Here is a 25,548-nt window from a genome sequence, read left to right as displayed (position 1 = left end):
TCATTTGAATTATCCAAAACCTTTGCAGATGTACATGATGGCATGTGGCTTCATTTCTGTTTTCCTATGTGTCTTGGCAGGTTTGTGCTGCAGTCAGGTGGTGGTACCTCAGAGGGTGAGTGCTGTGCTGGGGAAGAATGTGACATTGGAGTGTAGGGTGGAAATGGACTTGGTCGCGGAAATAAACCTCACTCTCACTCAGAGTTCCTGGGAGCGTCGCTTACCTTCAGGCTTCGTCACCTTGGCTGTCTACAGCCCGAAGTTTGGCAGCTCCATCCCAGAGCTTAGTCACCGCTTGCATTTCCGCTCACCCTCCTTTTACGATGCCACCATCGTCCTGGAAAACGTGGGCTTTGCTGACGTCGGGATCTACACCTGTAAGGCCGCTACATTTCCTATGGGAAACTTCCAAGCCTCCACTACGCTCAATGTGCTCGGTAAGTATTTGTAGCATGTGTGATATTGAATATTTATTAAATGTGAATAATCTGCATGTGTAACTGTAAATTGATTTGTCTTAGGGTCATGGACAAAACAAGATATTTGAAGATTATTGTGTTTGTTATTTTGTCAAATGAGAGAATACAACAATTGAAATTCACCAGACAAATTATGGAAATAAAAGTTACAACCCTAATGGAAAGCTGTGGATACTGACTCTACAATTGCATTATTTTGAAAGGGATCAAATTAAGTACATTTTGTTCAGGCAGTGCTTGCTATTAATTTCTAGATTGTTTGGGCTGGATGATTTGTTGACCTCAATATCAAAGTAATTGTAACAATGTTTTTCAGATATATCAACATATACTAAATGTATCCAAGATCACAATTCTTAATGGGATAAACTGGAGATGAGATTCCTCTGCAAAAAGAACGATGACTTTTACAGCATCAGATAACAGTGTTGTGGGTCCTGTATTAGCCCTTGTTAATGAGGGCTTGTTGAGTAATAGCAGGTTCCAATTCTGTGTTTCCATGTGCATCACAGGTTGTCAATGCTGGCTCACAGACACTGTGCATGTGTGTGCTCACTTTGTTCACGGAGCAGATCACAGGGATGGTTAGAGCTGCTAATGGTGGTTTGGATTTGGTTGTAGTGGGAGAGGTGAAGAAAATTGAATTAAAGCTGCGGGAAAATAAAACTGGTATTGATTTAAAAAAAAAGAAAGATGACCTCAAAAGGATGTTGAAATTCTAACGCGTGTCTCCCTCCTTGTTGTTTGTTCTCACTTAATCACAGTTGAGCCGAAGGTCTACGTGTCAGCAGGTTCAACCGCCCTGATCGATGGTGGCAATGAAACCGTGGTGGCCACCTGTATCGCTGAGCGGGCTCGGCCCCCTGCTGAGGTGTCCTGGGAGTCCAACCTGTTTGGCCAGTCAGAAGTGCATCTGTTCGACGAGGTCAACGGCACCACCAGCACACAGGTGCGCTACCTCTGGCAGCCCACACGCCACGTCCAAGGCCATGCGCTCACCTGTGTGGTCCGCCACCCAGCGCTGCTGAGTGACTTCAGGATCCCATACCAGATCAACGTGCAGTGTGAGTCTCCCTATGGGCTGGAAGAGCCTTATATCAAACGTGTAGATTATTATTGATTCTGTTCTGCTACAAGGCTCTCATTTCGTCTGCCAATGAGGTTACGTTTTCTACCCTTGTCTGTTGCTTTTTTTTAAGTAAGTTTACACAAAAACAATTGAAACAATCCCCACCAAGCTTTGAGTAAAAGTGTTGATGTTTGATGGAAAAAAACGGCACATTTAGGAAAACGGGCTGTGGTGGAGGTATGTGCTCCACTGAGTGCCATCCTATTCTGACATGTTTGAACGCTTAACTTGTAATAAATGTTTCGGGCTTAAATGTTTTTTAAATGTTATAAAAGCACAATAAGTAGACTTGTCAGAATAATCGTGCAGAGTCAATTAAGGTTTAAGTTTAGCTGCCATTTGATGAGGACAACCACGACAGCTTAAACCTTAAAACATTGTGTTAAACACAAAGTACAGTCTTAAAAGTGATGGTATCTAATTTCCTACAGCAGACAATTGATAGCCCTTTGACTTGTCGGTGTTGATGTTTGATTTAGTTGAAGCAGATCAACAACAATCCACTTTAGAAGCAGCTGTATTGATGGAGATGAAATGTGTCTGGATGAAAAGGCCTAGCCACTCAGGCTCCTCACAGGTGTTGATTATGGTTTAAGAAAGGCTGTCCTTGGTGTTTTCTGTCATTCATCTTTTTTTTTTTACAGTCTATAGGCTTTTCTGCGTCGGTACATTGCTATTATGTGTAGCCCTTAACTGAAAACTGTCTTTTTCTGTCAGTACATATCTATACTTTAAGGGGTACAAATTTGTATTTTTAAATGATCTACAAATCGACTGGTGGATGGGGTAAAATAACCCACAGGGAAATATTTTTGTTTGACAGATGACTTTTATTAGGGTCTGAGTAACTGTTTTGTGACAGATGGCAGCAACAAAGGATTTTATGCTCATTCGGTGTCGGCACAGTGACAGTTCCAAACATAAAACATAGCAAACATTTATCCATGGAACAATGCCCTGCATGTAGTTTAAGTAGCTGAACAAATGGCAACGAACAGAGGAGCTGTCTTAATATAGACATCTGTGAAAACCCCATGATAACTTGGCACTGAAGAGAACTGGAGAACATTGTTGTTGACCTGGATTTAAAATGTACAACTCATCATTGCATCCAAGGGACGACTGTTAGTTCCTCTGTAGTTGCTGCTTTTGATCTTAGTTAGCTAAACATCTTTGTGCATATTTAGATGGCAAAACGACCAACCCCAGACTCTATATAATGTTATTCACAAACTAGGAAAATTATCATCATGTAATCAATACTGTGTCACAGCTGAAATATTTTTAGGGTATGCTTACCAGGTACACCTGCTTGGTTTACCTGGTTAACACTAGAGCCTGACCAATAAAGGTTTTTAGAACTGATGCCTTTTGAGACTGATATAGGAGTAAAACCCTTTGTTATTTATACATAAAACAGAAATGCAATTATTCCAAAGATGTCTTTATCAACCCCTTATTAAAAATAATTGTATTTGAGGGTATAAATGTTTTTAAAATTACTAAAGAAAAGAGGAAAGTGCTGCATATGCACTTTATGAATGGGTGTATGTAAAACTTTACTGTAAAGCGGTTTGATTGGTCAAGACTAGACAAGCGCTATATAAATACAGACCATTTATCATTAATAAAAATAAACACAAATTTTAAAAATAAATAAAAATGTTAATATTGGTGCATATTCGTAAACATAGTCATCAGGACCACTGTTCAGTCTGTACAATAAATTTGTTCTTGGGTTCTGATTTGTCAGTATAACATTCTTTTTTGTTTTTCTGTAGTTGCTCCTGACATCTCAGTTGTGGGCTACGATGGAGACTGGTTTGTGGGTCGGGAAAACGTTCAAATGACTTGCAAGGCCAACGCAAATCCACCAGCTCATCACTTCAGATGGATCAGGTCTGTTCGTCTGTGTGTGTGATCTTTCCTGAGGGTTTTACAGATTTCTGAAGATTAGCAACTGAAACGTAACTTTGACTTTATTTAAGTCTGTCACGTAATTTTAAATAGAATAAAGTAATATTAAATGTCACATGATTGCATAATAGGATGTTTGTTGTAAGTGTGCTTGTGTCTAAATGTTGTGTCTCTTGTGAGTCACAGATTGGACAGTGAAATGCCAGAAGGGGTGGAAATAAGGAATAGCACTCTGCTCTTCCTGCGTCCCCTTCAGCGGAAGGATTCTGGAGTATACAGGTGTGAGGTTGCCAATGACATCAACCTCCGCAGTCGGGATGTGCGCATTCTCATACAAGGTGAGTGGAGTGTACACACCAGAACACAGCTGACTCCTATTGCCTTCTCCCTTAGGAAGCATTGTGCGTGCATGCAGGTCATGGAAGGTATCACTGCCTGTGACATTGTCCTTCAAGCTGAAACGTGACACTGTATCACTCCTGCTCATCCTCGACATACTGATAATCTATCACATCCACGGCACAGTGTGTTGGCACTGATAATAGTGATAATATTAGGTTGAGGTTTAATTGCATGCTGATTAACATTAGGGCTCCAGATGTTCAAAAGGGAAGTTCAGCCGCCAAACAGCTGCAAAGATTTAAGGCCTCTTCAGACCATGGTGCACCGCCTCTGCTCCGTTCTCTTTGCTTGGCATCTGAGTGTGTCATGTCACTCTGTTGTGTTTGATGAGCATGTTCATCTGGTTTCATGAACTCGCTCTTGTCTGTGGAAGCCCTCTCACTGAATGATGCTCTGATTATGATTTTCTCTCTACATCTTTCTCGTTTCCTTTCTGTGTTTCTTTTATTTCTGCATGTGTCAAGCTGTAAGAGGCGAAACCCTGCAGCCTGACGGAGATGATGTCCCAGATTCATAAAACATTAACTAGTTCTTCTCAACTCCTATTTATTATTTATCATCCATATTTCATTTTCCTTTGAGAGGACCTGTACGGTATGCATAAGCTTACACATGTTGGTGTTCTCTTGGTTGTGTGTGTGTTAGTTGCTGTGGGTTTGCTCACATATGTCAGTTTGATTGCCTCTGCATGGAGTTGGACGACTGAGACTACAAACATTCGGGTTCGTGTTACTTAGCTCTCAGATGTGAATCTTTTCCTCACATCTGGACGGGCACTGAGGTTAAAATGCTAGAGCAATTTAGCAGCTCCATTAGTGCTTTTAGACTTTCCATTACTTGAGCTCCCTAGGATTATGGCTGTTTGCTTTTCAGTTGTCTGGCTCCACTACTAATATAGTTTACAGTAATACTGTTGTAATATGTTATAAAATATTGTCAATGCTTCATTTTACTCACATTATATTAAGTATTTTCTCATGCAAGGTACGGAAATTGTCAGAAAATTTAGGGGTGTCTTCAAGTACCATTAGTAGTTCACCTCAGTAAGTCACACATTTATTTTAATAAATAGGTATCATGTGTAATGATAATGTTTTTAGAGTTTACACTTTTCATTCAATCCATTGGCTATTTGGCTATTTCAAATGCTATTATTGGTTTGAATCAACTCAACCCCTTTGAGTAATTTAACAGCAAATAAAACTTGCCCAATGAGTTAAAAGTGTATGCATTGGGCCTGGACAATAAAACCATATACATTTTTTCCAATAAAATGTGTATCCCTAGAAATATAACAAAGGTTTGATATATATATTACTAATGCATTGTTTAAGCAAAGTGTAGATTTTTAAGGTGATCTTTTAACTTTCGTCATTCTCTACTCATAATATAGACTTTAAAACCACAACCATCACTTAGGAGCAAAAATTAGTTTAATACTAAAAATGAATATAATATGATGGTATTTCTATAATTGTGATAATTATCAATATCGACTGATATTTTCATTTGTTTTATTCTCATTTCCTGATTACTGACCTGTTACAAAGCTGCACTCATTTAGTGTAGGCAGTGGTCAAAAAAAGAGATTCTATAAACTGCTGTTAACTGAATGGACATAAAACTACCTGGGTTAGGTTAAAAAAAAATGTATTTCATGTAACTATTCACAATGGTGGTGTACAAATTAAACTAAAATGTAGTAGTGTGGATGTAGCTGTAGGAGAATATTAAAAACCCATTCATCCATATACTAATATAACCATTTATTTAAACCTACCAGATTCTAGTGTTTCTGTTTTACGCATGTCTATTATTAATTGTTTAATTATTGAACACTGCCCCTAGAAGTTCTGAAGAGTTGGCAGTGCAGACCTGAGTTTGCTGAGACCATGTATCATGCATAGTTTAGAATGTGTGGTAGTTTAGTTGATGTTTTTTTAACCTATCCCTTCTTAGTAAAATGCTGATGTAGTTGGCATTGACAATCTCTGCTTCTCTGTCTGTTCATCTCTCCCTTCCATCATCTACTCCCCTCTTACCCTCCTCTCCTCCATTAGATCCTCCCACCATGCCTTCCACCATTACTGCTCCTGTCCTAGCTGGCTCTGCCTCCTCCACCTTAGTGGATGATAAGGGCCATGTCCTCCTCATCTCCCCCACACGTGAAGCCCTTCCTGAGAGTAATCTTGGTTCCATAGTGGGTGGTGCTGTGGGTGGGACCTTGTTCCTGCTACTGCTGCTGTCTATCGTAGGCATGTATTACCTACGCAAACAGCAGACCTTCCACGGGAATTACTCCACCCAGCTGTACCTGGGTCCCAATCACCACCAGAAAGCCCCTACGCAGCACGAGCTCCGCCCAACCAAAGCCGGCAGCAGCTCCTTCCGCCGAGACCACGACCGGGAGGAGTGGGGCGACCGCCAGCTCAAACAAGAGCATAGCGGCTATAACGGAGAGGAGTATCCCCCTAATGGCTTCACTAGGGCAATGAGGGAGAGCAGTCACCTCTGCAAAGAGCAGAATCACCAGCGTGAACACACACAGTATTCTAGCCCACGGCAGGCCCGACTCCCGCATCCGCCAAAACCACAGGGAAACGGCTCCTCCTACCAGTCAGATGACTGCTACGATAGCGGGACTGATGCGGACTATGTCTCTCACACAGATGGCTCGGTCATCTCGCGTAGGGAGTTGTTCGTTTGACAAGCTACATGATTCTGCAGGAGCAGAAAATGAAGTTTTCATTTATTTGATTAAGAGAAGAACCACATTATTTCTGTTTTGTACGCACACAGTCCTTTAATTTTCTTGTTTTACAAGCGTCCTGGGCAACACTTGATCTAAAGTTTTCTCTTTGTCATGGGGAAAGACTGTGGACTGTTCAGCCCCACACCTACATGCCTACAGAGGTGGGCATGTCACTAGTTTATGTGTGCAGTCTAACAAAAGGAGTAAGTATGTGCTGTTTCTGCCTTACTACATGGACTGCCAATGTATTTAGTATTACTCTTGTAGTTCAGTGGAGTGAAAGGCTTCACATATGTTAGAAGAAAGTAGTTTTTTCTACAAAATCTGCCTTTTTGGGCTATGTGATGCTTATTTGTATATATGTTGCTATTGATAACATTGAGTACAGTTATTTCATCTCTGATTATAATTTGCCAATAGTTAAGAATGATGCAGAACCGATTGAAAATAAATTAATTTTCCCAAAATCCAGTATAGGGCACAGCAGAGCTGATTCAAAAAAGGTCTTGCTGAGAAATCACTATCCCTCCATGCTTAGTGACCTCGTGCTCAAACATATTATTGCACTTCCCTTTGCATAACTTAATAATGGGCAAACCGGATCATCAGACCTTATTTAAATTACCGCAATGGGAGATTGTGAGGTCGAGGACTTGACCACCGATGTCCTAGTAGCGTCCTTTAAAAAGAATGGCCCAGAGTGGGAAACCTAAGAGCATTTCTACCGTATGTCCTCCGCTCGTCTTATATCCCCAGGAGGCATGGGTGGAGAGAGGCTAAGCAGAAAAGCCTGTGTGCATGAGGCACAGTCCACTGTAGCAACCGACTCAGTCTGTCACACAGTCGAACTTTGATATGCAAATTTGCCACACCATCCTCTCTGTCCACTGCAAGTAGAAATGAGTTAGAATATTATTACTCATTTATTTTTTATCCCTCGCATGGTGGTTATGGATATGTTTGTGTATTCGCTCTCCAGTCCCAAACCAGGACTCTGGGAAATGTTTGGATGTTAGAAGCGGGTCGTCAGGATGGCAGCCACCATTCACTGGCCTCCTTGTCCCAAAGTATTTTGTCTCACAAAGAAATTATTCAGGAGTGCAGCCAGGACACTATTACAAATAACTACCCATGGTCTAATTTCACTACTCTCTGTCATCTGTTGAAACAAGAAGCAATTACAATCTGAGGCATCAATGGGCTTATTGTGGCTTTCCATGTGTGCAACTGCCCAATCTAATTATACCAACCAGTTATTTGAAGCATTTATGATTACTATTAGTTGTATAACAACTCATACTATTAGATAAATCAGACAAATTAGATATTTTGTGCTGGATATGCTGTCTCTGTCACCTGTGGTTATCAAACTGTCCACTCAGTGCTTTATCCAAAGCACAGTGCTTACTCATCAGAAGGGACAGACAATTTGTGTTAGTGCACTGATGATTAAATCTCTGCCTTTGAAAAGTGATGAAAATAATCCGGCTTGAGTTGCAACTAATTCTGTATTTATTTGTTACCAGCCTTATTTTACTGCCCATTAAGGTGCTGCAAGGTGTGCAGGAGTATGCCGGAACAGAGGTCTAAGTGTATTTCATAAGTCTGTGTCCAGTGGTTCAGGAGTCGAAGCTATTACAGAGTTCAAGAAATCTTCTCAGTTTTTGTATGTGACACAGAAAGTGTTAAACAGTTCACCAGACTGCATGGAGGATATCCCACAGTTCATTTCATGTACACTAGTGTTTGTGAATACATGACCTCTTCAGTAGTGTGGTCACCTTTACAATATTTGCAGACAGATGCCAAATATTTGTTGAACTTACATTATAGATATAATATGATGATGTCAGTGTGTCTCACATAAGTATTAAGTGACTAGGTAGCAACTGATTATTATTCCGTAACTTCTATAAACGCCTAACGTATCACTTTTGTATACAGGGTCTTGTAGCCTGAAATAGAAATGAAAAGATGCTATTTGGCCACTTTGATATTACAACAAGCGTCGAGAAAATGAGATTTATTTCTATTGTTATGAACCTGCACTAATTTCGTCAGGGTGTGAATCTTGTGGAGTGAGTAGGCTGCGCTATCTCTGTGAGATTTAATAATGTTCCCCTGCAGCCTGCAAGTGGACAATGTGACACCTGTGCTGTTGTTCCAATTGTTGCTACAGATGCTGTGCAGTAGGAATGCTGTGCAGTAGTATGGCCCAACAGTCTCCTTAAAACAAAAACAAGCCGCACCAAATTTCATAAAGTAATATATCCTTTCACTTAACATGTTGGATTTTAGTCCATTAAGATCCACATATTATTTCCTGCCAAATCTGTGAAAATATGTAAAAAGAGATCGCGGTTTCGATCTGCCCCTTTGTCCAGACCCGAACTATTAGTTAATGGCTTCTTACTTGGCCTATACCCCATCATTCCACCAAATTTCCATAAACTGGCTTAAGCAGTTTTTCATAATCCCACAAAAAAAAAAAAACCTCAAAACACCACCTTCTTGGTGGAGGTAGCAAACAACATTCCATTTGTCTTCATTGTATTTGGCTGCTGGTTAAACCATCAGAGAACGACACCGCAAAAACCTGGGTCTGTCAATCCCAAATGAAATGTCAAATAGTTAGACATCAAACTGTTTTCATGAACTGATGCTTTGATTGGAGTACAGTAAAGTGTACAGCTGGATCATTTCTGAACCACATAACCTCATCTACATTGTTTAATTTTAAGTTTTGTTCTTGATTTTTATTTTTTGAAAATGTTGCTGCTGACACCTATGATTTCAGTATTTCATATAAATGCAAGAGCAACAGGAAGCACGGCAGCCTCACCTTGTTTGCTTCTATGCACTAAGACGGAAATTCCACTAATCAATATATTATTTTTGCTGCCCTGCACCTGGATTAATGAAGGTCTTTTGTACTGTGACATTTTGTATAGACATCAGTCCTCAATATCTTCAGGCGATGTCCTCCACTTTGAGTTGAGAAATACAACTATAGTGCCTTAGATACCTAGACAAAGACATTTCTGTGTTTTCTTATTTGTTGCTCTGAGATTTTCTTTTTCTTTTTTTTTCTGCATAATGTTTGTTGGGAGGACTCAGTTGTCAGTTGTGCCATATTCACTTCTCAGCCCTTGCTCCTACGATGGTTAATGATGCAGTATATTTACAACTCTAGAGGCATTAAAACACACACAAAGATGATGATTTTAATTTAAAATTAGTTAAATCTCGAATTCATATGTGTGTGTGTGTCAGGGTTTGTTTGTTTTTTGTTGAATCACTGTTGTTTAAAATACTGAAGAGTTGACTTCAGTCTCACCTTGTTCCAATGCACCTTGTGGTCATCTTTGTTTTTGTATATACAGGAAATGTAAGTTTCTTGAAGGAAGGAAAAAAATAATATTTATGTTAATGTGACAACAGTGAAGCATTATTTTTGTCAATCGTTCTGACAAACTTTAGTTGAATAAAGCACCTTAGCACCTGTGAGTGATTCTCTCTGGAGGTTTTTCAGCTCGCCATTACTCCGACTGCTCAGTCTCAGCCTCTTTGTGCTTCTGTAAATGACATCATCTCTCACTCCCTAACGCATAATGCTGCATAACCACCCCCCCAAACCCAGTACGCAAGTGTGGGACGCCGTTCATGATGTAATCCAAAATCCTTTTTTTTTTTTTCTCCACTTCACCTTATCTCCATCACGCTTTCATATCTGAGAATCATGAGTTTGATTTATTGCTTTAGCTTTAAATACAATGGTGGAATGGTGAGCGGTTCCTGTCCAGTGGAGAGTGTTTGGGGAGATCGAGCAGCACCTCTTCTCTCCATGTGTCCTCTTGTTTGCTTTGTTTCAGAGCAGAAAGGCCCTCGCTCTCCCCTACAGCTCCTCTCCTTTGTGAATTCAACCCCCCTTGTGTCTTTCTCCCACTCTCTTCCAGCTGGTAAAATTAAACGCTGAGTGTTTATGTCTGGCCCAAAGTCCCCACTCTCCAGCCCATTGACTGTCCCCATGGCAACAAGCTCATCTGGAGCTGCTGATGGAGGCTGTCTTCCCACAAGCGCTACCTGGCCACAGCAAAGTGGGAGGGAGAGGGGATGCCAGGGAGTGTGAGCGTGGAGCAAAGAGGTTAAATGTGCTGCTGTGAAAGGCAGGAGCAAAAAGGGAAAATTAGCCACTGGAATTGAAAATGGCCCATTATGTCCTGCTGCACTGCAGAGTGCTCCTCTGGCTCGGAGGGCATATCCTGCCAATGTGACCTTGACACCGTTCAGCATGGACCCCAGGTCTTCACGATAGACACACTTCCCTCTGAACTTGTTTATTTCAGCAGACCTCGCTGTCCTCTATAGACCTTATCATGGTCGCAGCAGTTGTTGTCACTGACCTTGAAACGGGGCATGCACAGTCTGAAAATACACGGCGGAGCAGCTCAGTATATAGCGACAAATGATGTCAGCCGGCAACGCTTGCATTTGATTGAGACTTTTGAGGAAGATCAGTGGATTTGCTTTTTGTCTGCACACCAAAACAGTTTCCAAGGAGACTTTTCAGAACACACAAAGAAGCGAGCGAACGTCTCGAGCAGGGAGAGGGAGGAAGCGCTGACGTCTGTTTACGAGACACTTTGATAATAACTCCCCGGCAGAATTGGGATCAAATTGTTAGCATCATTGAGCTGAAAATATTGAAATAGATGACACACTGCCTTCAGCCCTAATCTCTCCCTCCCCCCCGCTCCCAGAGGGGGCTGTTGTCTGGGCATTGGTATGACCCTTGACCCTGGTGGGTAGATTTTGGGCCTGGGGTGTTAGGGGTGGGGGGGTCAGGGTTAGCCTATGCTCCCACGCTTCTCCTCAGTTGACCACGGTGCACAGTGTTCAATTCATAATGAGCGTGTCAGCCTCTGACCTCGATGAGTGATTGGCGTGCACTTTCTTCCCGGCTTCCCAGGGATGACGCGCGTCTGATAAAGTGCTGAAGTAGAAGAGACTGAGAAGTTCTTGTGCCGGAGCCAGATCCCCGCATGGGGACAGTTGATCCACAACTAACAACACTAATCCGAGCCCCACCAGAACGGATGGGTTTTGAACAAAAGTGATGTTCAAATGGGACAAAAATGTCAACAGAACATTATTTTATATACATTTTACGCATATCATTGTCCTAATTTGAATTTTTAGCTAAATTACTCCATTAAGAAGCACCATGGGAGATTTATAATGTATCAAGATGCACCTTGATTTTTACATAATCTCAAAATGTCCCTATGATAACATAAGATAAGTGTATAGTGGTGTGTGATTAAAACTCATAAACTCCTGAAGGTGGTTTTCGTGTGTTTAAAAGCACTTTTTATTTCTAGTCACGTCATGAATGTGAGAAATTGACTGTCTCCTGTCATTAAAGCAGGCGACATAATGAACTGCATTTATAAAGGCCTTTTGATCAACTCAAGAGTCTCTTGTCATAGCTCAGCCGCATTGGAAGGTAATCGAACGGTTATTAACTGTTAGAGGACGCTGTGAAGGGAGCAGAGGGGATGGGGGATGGGAAGAAGTGGCTTTCAGGGGCTGAGCTAAGAAGTCCCGGTTTTTGCAATCTGCATCACAATTGAAATGTTATTTAGGATTCTTGTCTCAACCTTTTTTTTACTGTTTTTTTTTTTTTTTTTTTTTTCTTCTGCCCCAACTCAACATCTTCCTCAACCAACTGGAATTGACCAGTGGGCATTTTGTTTTGTTTTTCCTTGTTATCTTTTGTCCCCCAGTGTCCCATAATCACAGTAATACATTTACAGCTGATTGGCCGAAGCTCGCTGTTCTGTGAGTTTAATGCATTTTAATCACTGATTAATCCTAATCCCTTCAGTGGACTACATGGAGCATATGCAAGCATATGGTCTGACAAAGCTAATTCTGCAGACACAATAACGTTCTAGTCCACACAAAACAGAGGAGGGGTAGGGTGGATAACAATATAAAAGCTTAAAAAGTGGGATATTAACCAATGTATTTTAGAATAAAACATGAAAATTAACCTTATTTGACGTATCTGACAAAAAAACCAAAATGTCTAGAATTTAAAGGGGAAATAATCAGAGCAGTTAAGAGCATGGTTAAAAGCAGGAGAGACTTAAACACTTCAATTACTTTTTTGGTTTATTGTTTGTGCCATATTTACAATTTAATTAGCACTTAAACCAACCAATGATCTCAATCAAGTGAATGAGTCTCGTTGGAGGTATTACTTAAAGGGCCCCTGTCTTGTAGATTTGCTGACTGGATACTAATGCAGATGCTATCGCTCTGTCGTTTTTGCTAATAGATGGTGACGTGTGGACATAAATGTTGTTGTTACTCCCTTTGCCTTTAGGGGGCAACTGTGGATCTGAAACTAAATGTACCCAGATGACACTGTGTCCTTGTTAGACAAATATTCAATGCCCCCCTGACTGCGTTGACAGAAAATCCAAGCAATATGAGCTTCATTTCCTCTAGCGCTGGCCTTTGAGTCTGTTCCTTCTTCTCTCATGTTGTTTTATTATAATGAGTCTCTCCCTCCTCTGTTTCAGGCCAGTCTCAGGCAGAGAGGTCAAACGCCATCGCCGTGGCCGGAGCCGTCATGGGCGCAGTCCTCGCCCTCTTCCTCGTCGTCATCGTCATCATCGTGATCCTCACTGCTCGCAAGGCCCAGCAGCCAGCCTTCACCGACAAAGTGTAAGTGTGACAAATAATTCATGCCGCACAACATGCTCGGATGGTTATTAGTGACACGAGAACGCGCGGGGTTGACTGGAGCCCATCGGTGGGTTCAAGGAGTTGCTCCCTCCCCCCGCGGAGAGAGCTGCGGAGGAGCGTGGCCCGGGAGCAGGGAGGCTGCGGGACAAGGTTGAGGGGTGGCAGATGATTGCTGTCTTGGCAGCCAGCCCTTGTGCTGTTTTGATGCATCTGTTCCTGTAGTGCACCAGCGCTTGTGTTAATGTTAGAAGAAGCAAAGAAGAAGAAGAACTTTGAGGTTAAATTATTTACAGAAGAAGCTGGGTCACACTGCCAGAGACCCGTGATTGACATTTCCCTGTGTGTTTGTGTGTGTGTCTGTGCTTAACTCTTGTTCTTTGTTTCGTCTGTCTCTGTTGTGTCTCCTCTAAATAACTGTGACAGAGGGTAAATTATAGGACTGAGCAGGATCTTTTATGTCTTCTAGTCCATGAGGAAAAACCTGGAGGGTTTATTCTGATTAAGTCTGCTTCGATTTATCATTAGGGTCCACACAGCAACACAAATGTGCACGATATGTGGCCAATGCTGCCGATCGACCTGCTACCCCATACATACAAATCATTATTATGAACCTGTGGAGCATATCTGCAAGGTTGCAGGTTGATCCCCTCATCCATCCTTGTTAGTGTGTCATTGTGCACGCTCACTCCACAGCCGCTGTTCAATTTCTCAGCTGTGGTTTCCCCGCCCCAGTATCTCAAATACTTTCTCACTGTCCTGTCAAAGATTTGTGACTTACCTTTCTTACGAACATTTTCTCCTTTTACTACAATGCGCATCCTCATTTCGCTGACAGCGGCCTCTTCAGGGAAATTTGAAAAACATTTGCTGTGCACGCTTCAGAGTTTCAGACTGAGTGATTATGTAACAGCGCTGGTGAAAATAGCCCACCTACAATTGCTGCTGATTGTCTGAACACTGGTAGAAAACCGGATGAACTGTGAGGTGAAAATGCGGTGTAGAGGGCCCTGCCTCACAGTATACTGACACTACAGGGTGGTATATCTATCTGTGTGTTAGTCCGTGGTCAATGCCGTGACAAACTTAGCATCTTAAGTGTGACCGTGGTCGGTCCCAGTGGGATAATGGGGGGATGGAGAAGGCGGCTGGACGCAGGACCTCGTCCCTCTCCCTCATCACACGCATGCATGAGTGGAGGACAGCAGGTCACTGAGACACTAACTGTAATCTCCTACCAGCCCTCATCTGAAGTATGAAAGAGAAGCAGAGCATCAAGTGATATACAGTGTTAGAAAAATCAATGCCTGTCCTGACATGGTTTTACAAATGGCCAAGGTCAGTCCCCAGGTTCTGGTAAGAATAATCAAAATAGTCAATGCAGAGGCTGATGAACTTAATGTGTGATCTTTAAGGCCGACTCAAGATAACCTGGATGACATCACTGTGACATCATCAGGGTTATTTTCTCATACTTAAAAATGTGACAAGAGGTGTTCATCCAGCACTCATCTTAAAATTGTATTGGTTAATTGATTTTATACCAAGCAGAAACAATTACTAGAATAAATGTATTATTCTCTTCTCATTTCTATGCCTCTGTGCTGGTGTCAGCCTGTGGCCAGAGGCAGGTCGTCTTTTGGTTTTCTGTCTGCCCCTTTCTTATAAACACAATATCTCACCATGAGGGAATTTCTTCAAATTTGCTACAATTTGGAATCAAGGTTAAACTGATATGATTTTGGTGGTTAAAGGACAAGGTCACAGTGAATGTGATATATCAGGATCACCCAATAACCCTGAATCCGCCACAATCATTCACCAGGCCTCAGTGATGACCTAGTATTTGGGGGTCAAAGGTCAAGGTCACTGTGACTTCACACAACTATTTGTTTTAGATCATGAATACCTTATCCGAAGGAACGCTTCAAGATAGATACTTTTTTTAATTTGACTCCAATGTACCCTTAGACTCACAGATTAATCAATTCGATTATGGTGGTTATAGGTCATTTGTCAAGGTTGTGGTGGCCTCACACAACACATCCTCTTCATTACCTGCGAGAGGACGTGTCCTAGGGGATTTCTTAAAATTTTTACCAGTTGTCACCTGGACTTGAAGATGAACAGATTTCAGAGGTTAAAGGGTACAGTGACCTTATATTAATCTGGGGAAATAATGACACTGAAACTGCGCTGCTTGGTGGAGACACAACCACAGGGTGATATTCCTGGCTTCTTAAAGGTAATCACGAAAGCTAAAGTCTCTCCATCCTCTCTCTGTTTCTCTGAAGGATTGACCTTCCTCCGACACACAAGCCGCCTCCTCCCTATTCTGAGAGACCGCCGGTGGTACCTCTGGGGGTCCACGCATCACAAGTGGCCTGGCTCTGTCAGGTAACACCCCCTCCAGACACACACACACACACACACACGACACTCCTCTTGTGTATCTCGATCTGTATCTAACATTAAAACGTTTGGTATAGATAGTTACTCAATCTTTTTTTTTTTCTTCACGCGTATCACTACTTTCCGAGGCTCTGACTTATGAAAAACCCATGAGAGGATAATACTGTTTGGGGGTTTGGTGAGGAGTCGCTGGACAAATAAGTGTGTAATTCATTTTTGTTGTTTTTATACATGAAGAATCGCAAGGCAGAGCGCAGGTACGGGCTGAGTGACGGGCAGTGCCCACCCCCAACAAGGCAGAGGCAGCAAAGCCCCACCCAGCAGCTGTCCCGTCTGGAGTGGGCATGTCATCAGAGTGGGACAGACCGCGTGTACATCAACCGCCTTGAGCACTATGTGTGACGGACACCATGAACTCAGTCCAACAAGCAGCTGACAGACATTCACTCTGTCCGACTAACATTGAAGGGAACAGACTCACTTTGCAGGCAGGTTTTACACATTTTCATTACATTTTACTTTTCCTTACGATTTTAAATTCTTAAACATTTTGGACTGTCCACTTATTTTCTTTCATGTTGAGAGTTAGATGGATAGATGAATCAATATGAAGTTGGGGCCGGCAGATAGTTAGCTTAGCTTAGCATAAAGACTGGAAACAGGGGGGAACAGCTAGCCTGGCTTCTGCAGTACACATTTCCTACCCTTTTTGAATAACGCAAATTAAGTGCGTTTCCATGTCAAAACATTGCTTTAATTGTTTTATTTTACTTTTGAATTTTCGTTTTGTTATTCCCCCGTCAATGAGGATGGCGTGAAGCATAAATCGGAGGACTCTGTATTCTCAGGCATATCACTACTTCCCAAACCAGGCCAGATCCAAACTTCTGAGGTCCACTGAGACCAGGTGTACTTACTGCAGCATAGACCCTCGCTGGGATTAATTAAGGTATCTTGTACCACGTCTGTGATTTGCTGCTGGAATGTTATGACACAATGCTTTTTGGCAGCAGAAACTGTAGATTTGTAAATGTGTAGCCTCTGTCTCAGAGTCATAATCTACTAATCAGGGGAACGATACTGTGACACATTACTGATATCAGTGTTGACATATATATATTTATATATGCTGTAGAAACTGCACTTAAACTGAGGGAAATGTTGCTCTTTTATAACACACTCTGAATTTCAAAGTGGAGACCTAACTGTTTCAATTGCCATATTTACATTTTGAGGGTATTTCCTCAAAATTTCTTAATTTATCTACTAAATTGCAAGTTTGTGTTCTGTAAGTGGCCTTCCGATGAAACCCATCATCTGTCCTCACACTGTAACGTCACAAAATCACATGCAAAGGAATAACAGAGGGGACTATTACAAGAAGGAAAAAACTTCTGACCTGCTGTAAAATCATAAGTCTCTACAGTTGCGTGTCTAACAACCTTCTAAAAGGGAACAGGCTCAGAGATGGAGGCTGCGAGTCAACAGATGTGGAAACAAGAGAAGAAGACCTTGAAGATTTGGGAGTGTTAGAATTGACGTATTTGAGAAAAACTCTTCTCAAGGTCAGTCACATTGCATCCACTGAGATTCTTACAACAGATAGTTTTTTACCCAGCAACATTAAGAGAAGATGAATCAGTGTTTGTGTTGGAGAAGCCGTGACTCATGTTGTATTGACGAAAGTGTTTGGATTCATTTATTTCTACAAATCAGTCAGAGGGATCTGTAGCTGACACTCTCCAAGAGGGACATCTAGTGGTCAAATGTGTCACTGTAAGCATCGCCATCACTGCATATACAGCAGAAGAATACAAGTGATGTCTGCTCAGTTTCATTGGAATTTTAAGATGAAATAATAATACATGTAGTTTCATTATTTTTATATGATTAAGTTGTGATCATATTATTTAATATGAAAAGTGTATATGTTAATTGTTTGGAAATACAAAATCACATCATATTAATTTGTTTATGTGTATCATACTGGACTGCAGGGATTATAAGAAGTATGAATGTCGGATGACTTTAAGAAATCACCCCATCAGGAATCTTACAGGGAAATATTTCTTTGTAGTAGTGATTTAGACAAAACTGTTTATATTTACAATAATGCACTAATATGATTATTAAGACAATAAATACTGATGCTATTGAAGAATATGACTCAAAGTAACTGTGTCCGGTGTGTCTGATATTTTAACTTAACTTCATAATTGTCTCTTCAAATTGCCCCATTGGATTTATTGAGCTTTATGATGTTTAATGGTTAGTTGGTCTCCATTGATTTACACAAGGTAATTTAACATGTCCCAGTAGATAAACCAAAGATGTAAGTCATAAAATTTACAAGGATGGAATTCAGAGAAGCACATACCTCCAGACAAGTACCAGCAGTCCCCTTACATTCAGTCAAGCTGCACTAAAGGTCAGTGGATTTAAGTTCCCTAAATAGGAGAAATAATTCCTTAAGATCCATGAATTATTCCCCTGACCCGTAAAACATCCTTCCGCCAAGTTTCATGAATAAAAACAACAACAAACAAACGGACAGCGTCGAAAACAACCTGATGGCTACTTCAGTTTCACAGAAACAAGATTGTGTCATTGTTAATAAAGTTAACAAATAAAGATTAAATCGATTTACTTTGCAGGTACAGAGTACGAAAAACAAACTCCCCTTCAGTTTTGTAAACAACTTTTTTATTATTATTGGGTAGTGACATGATAATAGGAAAAAAAAACTATAAAAAAATAATAAATACCTATAGAAATAAGTAAACCTGAAACAACAGTGAGAACAGTAACAGACTGTGCCTATAGCTTCAAGCGATTGGCTTTACTTCTCTGAAGATCGCAATTACACTTTTATTTTGTAGCACAATTGACAGTTGTGTTAAATGATATTAACTGAACTTGAATGCTGAAATCCTGCATCGCAATGTGAATTTTCAGTCAATAACTTAAGCGCATTAAGACATGGTAGTACGAGTGCAACTTTGTTTTAAGTTCCAAAACACTGACCACTAGAGAGCGCCACATGATCACTAACACGATCTGACATGCTAACCGTAGCTCGCCGTCTAAACAGCTGCACTGAAATAACTGCTTACAGTTGACTGGCTAAGGTTTGGCAGCTAAACCCATAGTTTTCAGAATAGAGGAAAAGTTCATCAAAAAATTAAAACATGGCCGTAATCGATTAGACCTCTCGTGAGTTAAAGCACTGGACGATTTTTAGCCACTTTGTAGCCCGGGCTGAAGCTTGAACAGAAAGTTTCGGAAACAATTTCAACTCTCCATGTTAGGTTACCATTGAAGTGTCCTGAGCTACAGTGAAGACAAAGGTTTATTATTAACTTAGTTCAATCAACAAATGAACACGTTCTGAAATAGTTTGGTTGATTTGGAAAATGTGGAAATGTCTGGGTAATGGACTGACAAAAAATATCAAAAATAAATTATATTCTTATTCTTAATATTTTCTTTGGTGCCACAAGAGCAATCACTGTTTTTTGTTTTTTTGAACAAATTGATGTTGAGCCTGACCTTATGAATATAAATGAATTCCAAGTCGCTATTTAGCTATATACCTGTCATTTTCATCTTCTTGTTATTATCAAGTTGCCAGCAGCATTATGTAGCACAGCCTAATTTGTTAGTTGGACCCATTCTTCTGTCTCAGTCCTTCATGTCAGGAAGTGTCTAATGTCTGATAATGAAGATGAATATTTTGAAAATGGTATAAAAAGCTGTAGTTTGTTAATTTCTATGGAAATGTCCTCTGACAGCAGGTAATGGAGCAGCTTTTTGGAAATCAAACATGGTCGTCAAGAAAGTTAAATATATAGTTATAACTTAGACAAAAATGTAAAAGTTGAGGACAACTTGATGCTCCAAGAGAGTTTGAAAGAGCAACTTGAAAAATAAGAGAGAAATACACTACCAGGCTTGAAGCAATTAATGATTTATAATCAATATAATCCAAGTAAAAAGATTGAACGGGCAGTGTTATCTGACTCTGCAGTTCCCCAAGCTTTGCAATTTTTTTTACTTTAATTTTCTTTGGTTCTCTGGTGCACACTTGACCGATCTGATCTCTCACTGCTCTCCAAGCTTTGTTTTAAGCCACGCCAGTCAGCTGTTTAAAGTTAGATGGCTTTAAAAACCCACTAACCTGCTTATTAAAAAGTTTGTATATCTTTTATCGTTATCACATTAGAATAGGTGAACTTAACTTCTTTCACCGTTTATACTATAATGAAATTTAAACGACTTTTTCTTCAGCAAAGCAAGCATAACAATATGTTAATTGATGGATGCAGATAACGTTAATTTTCTTTTCAACTGAAGTTTTTTAATGCTAAATAATAAAATCAGCAAAAATTAAGTAGAGTGCTCAGTGTACTTGTAAATATAAACATGTTATTAAATGAAAAGAACCTGGATATTGGGTGCTGTCCCTGGCTGGACTGCATCACTGTGTGAACTAGTTATTCTGAACACTGCCAACAAAACATCTCTGTAAATAAAATTCCTCTGCTCATACACTTCCCTTTCCTGTCCTTGAGTGAATGGTAGTTTTGTTTCAGCCGTCAAGATCAATTAAAACTTGCTCCCATGAACAAACATCGCGGTGCAGAGATGGAAATGAACTGCCCCTCTAGCGGCCCCCGCAGAGGATGTACCATTCTAACATTTTCCAAATCCCAAACCCTGGGTGCCCTGAACGCGTCAGTAAACTAGCTACTTTGCCTTGGCCTTCGGTTTGACAGCGGGTACAGCTGCAGGTTTCGGGGCAGCTGCAGGAGCAGAGGAGGGTCTGACTGAACTATACAGATTGAGGCACCTGCAAAAAAAGGAGATAGGGAGGCTTCAGATTAGACAACATAATGTGAAAAAGATCAAAAAGAAAGAGATGTATATTTCCAGAAACCTGAAACTTTTTGTTATCTTTTTGCCCATGTCCCCTTAAGGGCTCCCTATTAAAGGACATAGAAGAAGATTTTATATAAAGAGCAGGTTTACTTACATGTTTTTGATTTTCTTCACAAAAGCTTTTACCGCTCGAACAATCTTCCTTATCCTCATCTGACAGGACAATGACAAATTCATATATTCAGCGATAGAATGTGTATTATGGGGGTTTTACTTTTTTCTTCTTTTTTTTTTTTTTTTTACTATCTTTCAAGACCATTAAGCAATCATAACATCTAATCCTGTTAAAAAGGACCTTTGATTTCCGGCTACATTTATTATGGATTATATTTTTTATTGAATGCCTTTTATATGTTTTAAAAAAGTAATAAATATATACACAAAAGAATGAGTAAATGTGTATTAGCGTTTTTTACAGTGTATTTAATCATTTCCGAGAAATCTTAAATTATTATTTCCTACTTCTGGTTGAAAAACAACCACTCCCTTTAGAGATGCAGTTTTGTGATGTTATCGATACGTACCTGCTGCTTTTTGTAAAAGAGAGGAAGTGAGAAAACAACGATCACAGCTGTAAAACAAGGACGAATGAGAAAGGACTGGTTGACATATTATTATTTACCAGTAAATGATAAATGCAACACTTAAGATACAATGTGTTAGGACACTGTTAAAGCACCAGAAGGCTTTGTGTCACATCACATTCACACAGTGTCCATGTGAAGAGGCTCTTCAGGGTGAGGCAGGAGTGGATGGATGAAAGCACAAAGTGCTTGACTTAGGTCACACAGAGATGCCAGAAGGACAATTCTTTGGAATCAGTTCAACTCACCAGCAATGATGAGAGTCAGTCCGCTGGTTTGGACACCGACATGGGTCAACAGATACAGGAACACAACAAACTGGGAGAGAGAGCAGAGAGAGAATGTGATTTGCTAACATTCAATGGTATATTTGCCAGTGTTTTCTATAATACAGTTAATTTACAGACTTAGATTTCACGTTTCAGCTTTGAGGTTTCATGAATCAGATACTGTACATGGATTAATGTGGCTCACATGATACTTTTCAATCATTATTTTGTCATCGTGTTCGAACCTTCATAGAGTCAAGCATACAGTCGATGTAAAGGAGCCGTTTGATCTCTGTAATAGCGAATGCAACCAGTAGCACCACCTCCTCGACCAGCATCACTGTATCCTTATCTGTCAGAGTGTTGTCATACTCCAGATGTGACCTGGGAACACACACACAGACACACGATTACAATGGAGCTCAGTCGAACACATACCTCCACCAAGCTCAAGCCTACAACTTCAATTCAGTCAAGCTGCACCAAATTTCACCCAGTCATAGAAATCCCTTTTCTTAATATGCCTGATTTTCTTTCTTATCCAGATTCATGAGAATCATCATAGAACTCAACACCCCAAAAAACATTGTATCTTACTAACAAAAAAACCAACGGATAAATAAGCAGGGGTGAAAATGTAACCTCCTTGGCAAAGATTATGAAATCTAATTTTACCCCGGTAGAACAGGTCGACTGAGGCCCTACGTTTGCAGCATGTTTCTGCCATTGAACATCCAGCGTGGCCCATATCAACAGACTCACTGGAAAGGGTGCACCCCAGGGTTACAGCGAAGCAGCTCCAGCAGCTTGTACCAGAGACGGAGGAGGAAGGTGACACACATGATACCCAGGCAGAGGTGGGAGAGCACGGTGATGGCACTGAGCTGGAACAGGCTCGCCAGAGAGATCACCAGCCCCGTGAACACTACACCAGTCCACCTCACGCTCCGCCAGTACACCAGATCCACAACTGCAAAACAAGGTGGACATTTACTAGAAACGAGAAGTTAGATGAGTTATACTGAACGAGTGATGGATTGAGGGAAGGTGTTAGTTTGACTGTATGGGTGAAAGAAAAGTTAAACTTTATAGATCATCTTCGTACTCAGTCATCAATTTGGTATTGTTAAGAGCCTGTGACATGTCATCACACGTCAGCTCTGAACTCTTGGCTCTATAAAAAGACGCACAGATTTTGTTTCATAAGATTTCTTAGATTCTGTCATATCAAAATGCAGCGAGTGGATTCACTCTTCAATGTAATGACCCAGATCACCTTCTTCTTTTTGTTCCAAACAAAACTGCTGCTGCCGACGGAAACATGACACACGTCCTTCCCTCTGTGCCAGAGAGGCTACATGGAAAGTTGATGAATTAAAAACAGTGAGTATAGTGAGAAAGAGGATGGAGAAAGGATGATAAGTAAAATAAATAAAGCTTTCTTCCTTATAAAATGTGAAAAAGATTAATAGAATTATTAATATTTTACAATAATTTATTCTCAATAGAAAAGCATTGCAGAATGAATGTACTGCTTTTAATAATGTGGTCTGTACTGAATGAATAATACAAATAAATACTCATTGGGTAACAGTTTATCAGACCATCCAACAACAAATCGTCAGCTTCCTAATTCAAGTGTTAATATCACCATAATTATCTGATTAAAATAAATCCTCAAGAATGTTACACATGAACATATTCACACACACGACGACAACAACTTGTCTCTAAGACACGATGCATCAATAAGAGAGTCTCACATTCACTCACACAATAGTCAAGCCAGCAGAACATATACACAGAAATATATACAGTCTTATTTAATGACTGAACTGAAAACCAGTCTGAGACAGAGACATCCCCATGTTACACCTATGAAGTCATTTTCCAAGCTTGGTATACCTATAACCTGCCTTTAGCACCTACTTTAAGCACAACTTAAGTGAAACAAAAACAGCAACAATAATTCTAATTTGACAGTTAGGATCTTTAGGAATGAAACAAACAACCATTCATTCAGGGACTCAGGGAGTTTCATTTAGCTGAGTCTCATTCTATCCATATGTCCAACAAATGACAGTCATGCTGTCTGAATCCACACCTGCCCAGCAGAGGGTAAAAATAACTGATCTATCCCCCCACCTGGCAGGGGGAATCTGACCACTGCCCTCTCTCCTCTCTGATTCCCTTTACTTTAAGCTGTCACCATTTCTTTCCTTACGTTTGGTGGCCATTTCAGCAGCGATCCTGCCTGCTCTCCTCTCTTCCTTGCGCTCCCACTGTTGGCTTTCACTCCAGGCTTTTTTTGGCTGCCCGGGCTCAGTCAGCAATATATGGCCTGGCTGGCCTAATTTTATCCTGTATTGGATACCCCCTGTTTGGATTCACACACACACACACACACAAGCATGCAAACATGCACGTGCACAGGCACACACACACACACACATACACGCAGACACGCAGACAGTCAAATTGGGAACCTGAGACGTCAGCATGTACATGTCCCTCAGCGTGCAGAGGCTCTTGGTTGACAGCTCTGTGAGCACTCTGGATGCCGACCTGCACCCAGAGGCCCTCACCATAACATGTAGCTACATTAGCTTGGAACCGCTTTTATTGTAAAATCAACAATCAAGAGTAATAACATGAAAATGAGTGTCAATAGCTTTAAACAACACTTTGGTTTAAGATATAAAGCTTGAATTGTTATCATAAACAAAGTACACCATGTTGATGAAATCATGAATGAATAAATCCTAAAATCAGCCAGATTGTTTTATCTGGATCCATGAATTATTCTTTGGGAAATCAGTGAAAGTATCCTATCAATGTCAAAGAAATTGAAAAAACAAACAAATCCTGAACCCATCCCTCGATCTTCTTTGGTCATGCACCACACCTCCACAAGCATTTCATGAAAATTGGTTTAGCAGTTTTTTCGTAATTCTGCTGACAAACAAATGCCGATGGAGGTAAAAAATAAGATTGGAGTTGACAGAAATCCCCTATACAGAGATTTCCAATTCATTTATAATAACTGGGCAAACTATCTTGCTTGAGAATATGAACATTGGTATGAATAGTAAGTACAATATACATTATATAATGTAATAATTTATATATACATCATCATGACATGTGATAATATTTGATTGATTAAACATTAAAACTGTACAAATAGTTCATCCTGCTGGGTCACAGTAACATGACAGAATGTCTGTCCTGAAATCAGGGTAAGTAGAGGAGTACAGAGAGCAGAGATGCCATCCTGGCTGAATCCTCAGATTTGAGCAGTTGTTTGTGGAGCGGTGCCAAACAAAACCGCAGGAAGTCGAAAACTAATGTTTCTGCTTGTGGAAAACAAAATAATCAGTTAGAACATGTACCAATCTTTGCCTCATCATCTCTGTTGAATAAGATACAAATGTCCACATTTTGTGTCTCTATAAAGACAAAAACATACAAATTTGTCTCAAATAATATTTTCTTTTAGATGGCAATTTAGCAGAAAAATAACCATTTTATACCCATTAATAAACACAACCTGCCTATAATTTTGTTTTCTTTACTGCTACATTAGAGCCATTAAAATATGATTTGTTAAAAACTTAGTTTCTACTAATTTAATTGAGAATTAAAGTAGAAATGCAGCTATGATGTCATGTATAAAATGTCTGTCAGTGTTGCTGGACGATCAGTGATGAATCCCTGCAGTGGTACAGCATGTGCACTGTTGCAATGTTTAATTTTGTATGAAACATGTAACAAAAGACTGTCAGTCACACTCTTTGTGCTAAATGGCTGACAGTCCTGTAATCCCACAACAGTGGAAACCCGTAATCCTGTCTCATCAAAGGTTGAGATTACCAGAGATGTGGGAGGGGCAGTGCTGCAGATAGGAGGA

General features: G+C 40.4%; 2 protein-coding genes across 3 annotated transcripts in view; one reads left to right on the top strand and one right to left on the bottom strand.

The window, feature by feature from the left end:
* Positions 1-17,985, top strand: part of nectin3b (nectin cell adhesion molecule 3b) — a 30,053-nt gene extending 12,068 nt beyond the window's left edge. The window contains exons 2-8 of one of the 2 annotated variants that reach the window (XM_062405469.1): positions 81-437; positions 1,244-1,543; positions 3,390-3,507; positions 3,712-3,863; positions 13,270-13,414; positions 15,730-15,832; positions 16,085-17,985. In XM_062405469.1, the coding sequence (XP_062261453.1) occupies positions 81-437; positions 1,244-1,543; positions 3,390-3,507; positions 3,712-3,863; positions 13,270-13,414; positions 15,730-15,832; positions 16,085-16,249 (1,340 nt within the window). In that variant the 3' untranslated portion in view covers positions 16,250-17,985. Of the gene's footprint in view, positions 1-80; positions 438-1,243; positions 1,544-3,389; positions 3,508-3,711; positions 3,864-5,987; positions 10,244-13,269; positions 13,415-15,729; positions 15,833-16,084 lie in introns of those variants that run through there. The other variant, XM_062405468.1, reaches the window with a different exon arrangement.
* A 554-nt stretch (positions 17,986-18,539) lies between these two features.
* rtn2b (reticulon 2b) lies at positions 18,540-23,928 on the bottom strand. The gene is made up of 7 exons (XM_062406447.1): positions 23,863-23,928; positions 22,401-22,608; positions 21,884-22,022; positions 21,618-21,687; positions 21,310-21,356; positions 20,880-20,938; positions 18,540-20,696 (listed from the first exon to the last, which is right to left on the bottom strand). The coding sequence occupies exons 1-7, from the start codon at positions 23,873-23,875 to the stop codon at positions 20,594-20,596; spliced, it is 639 nt and encodes a 212-aa protein (XP_062262431.1). The 5' UTR covers positions 23,876-23,928; the 3' UTR covers positions 18,540-20,593.
* Positions 23,929-25,548: the final 1,620 nt, after the last annotated feature.

The sequence above is a fragment of the Platichthys flesus genome, chromosome 15, assembly GCF_949316205.1.
Source record: "Platichthys flesus chromosome 15, fPlaFle2.1, whole genome shotgun sequence".
NCBI classification, from domain to species: domain Eukaryota; kingdom Metazoa; phylum Chordata; class Actinopteri; order Pleuronectiformes; family Pleuronectidae; genus Platichthys; species Platichthys flesus.
This window is presented reverse-complemented; position numbering and strand designations above follow the sequence as displayed.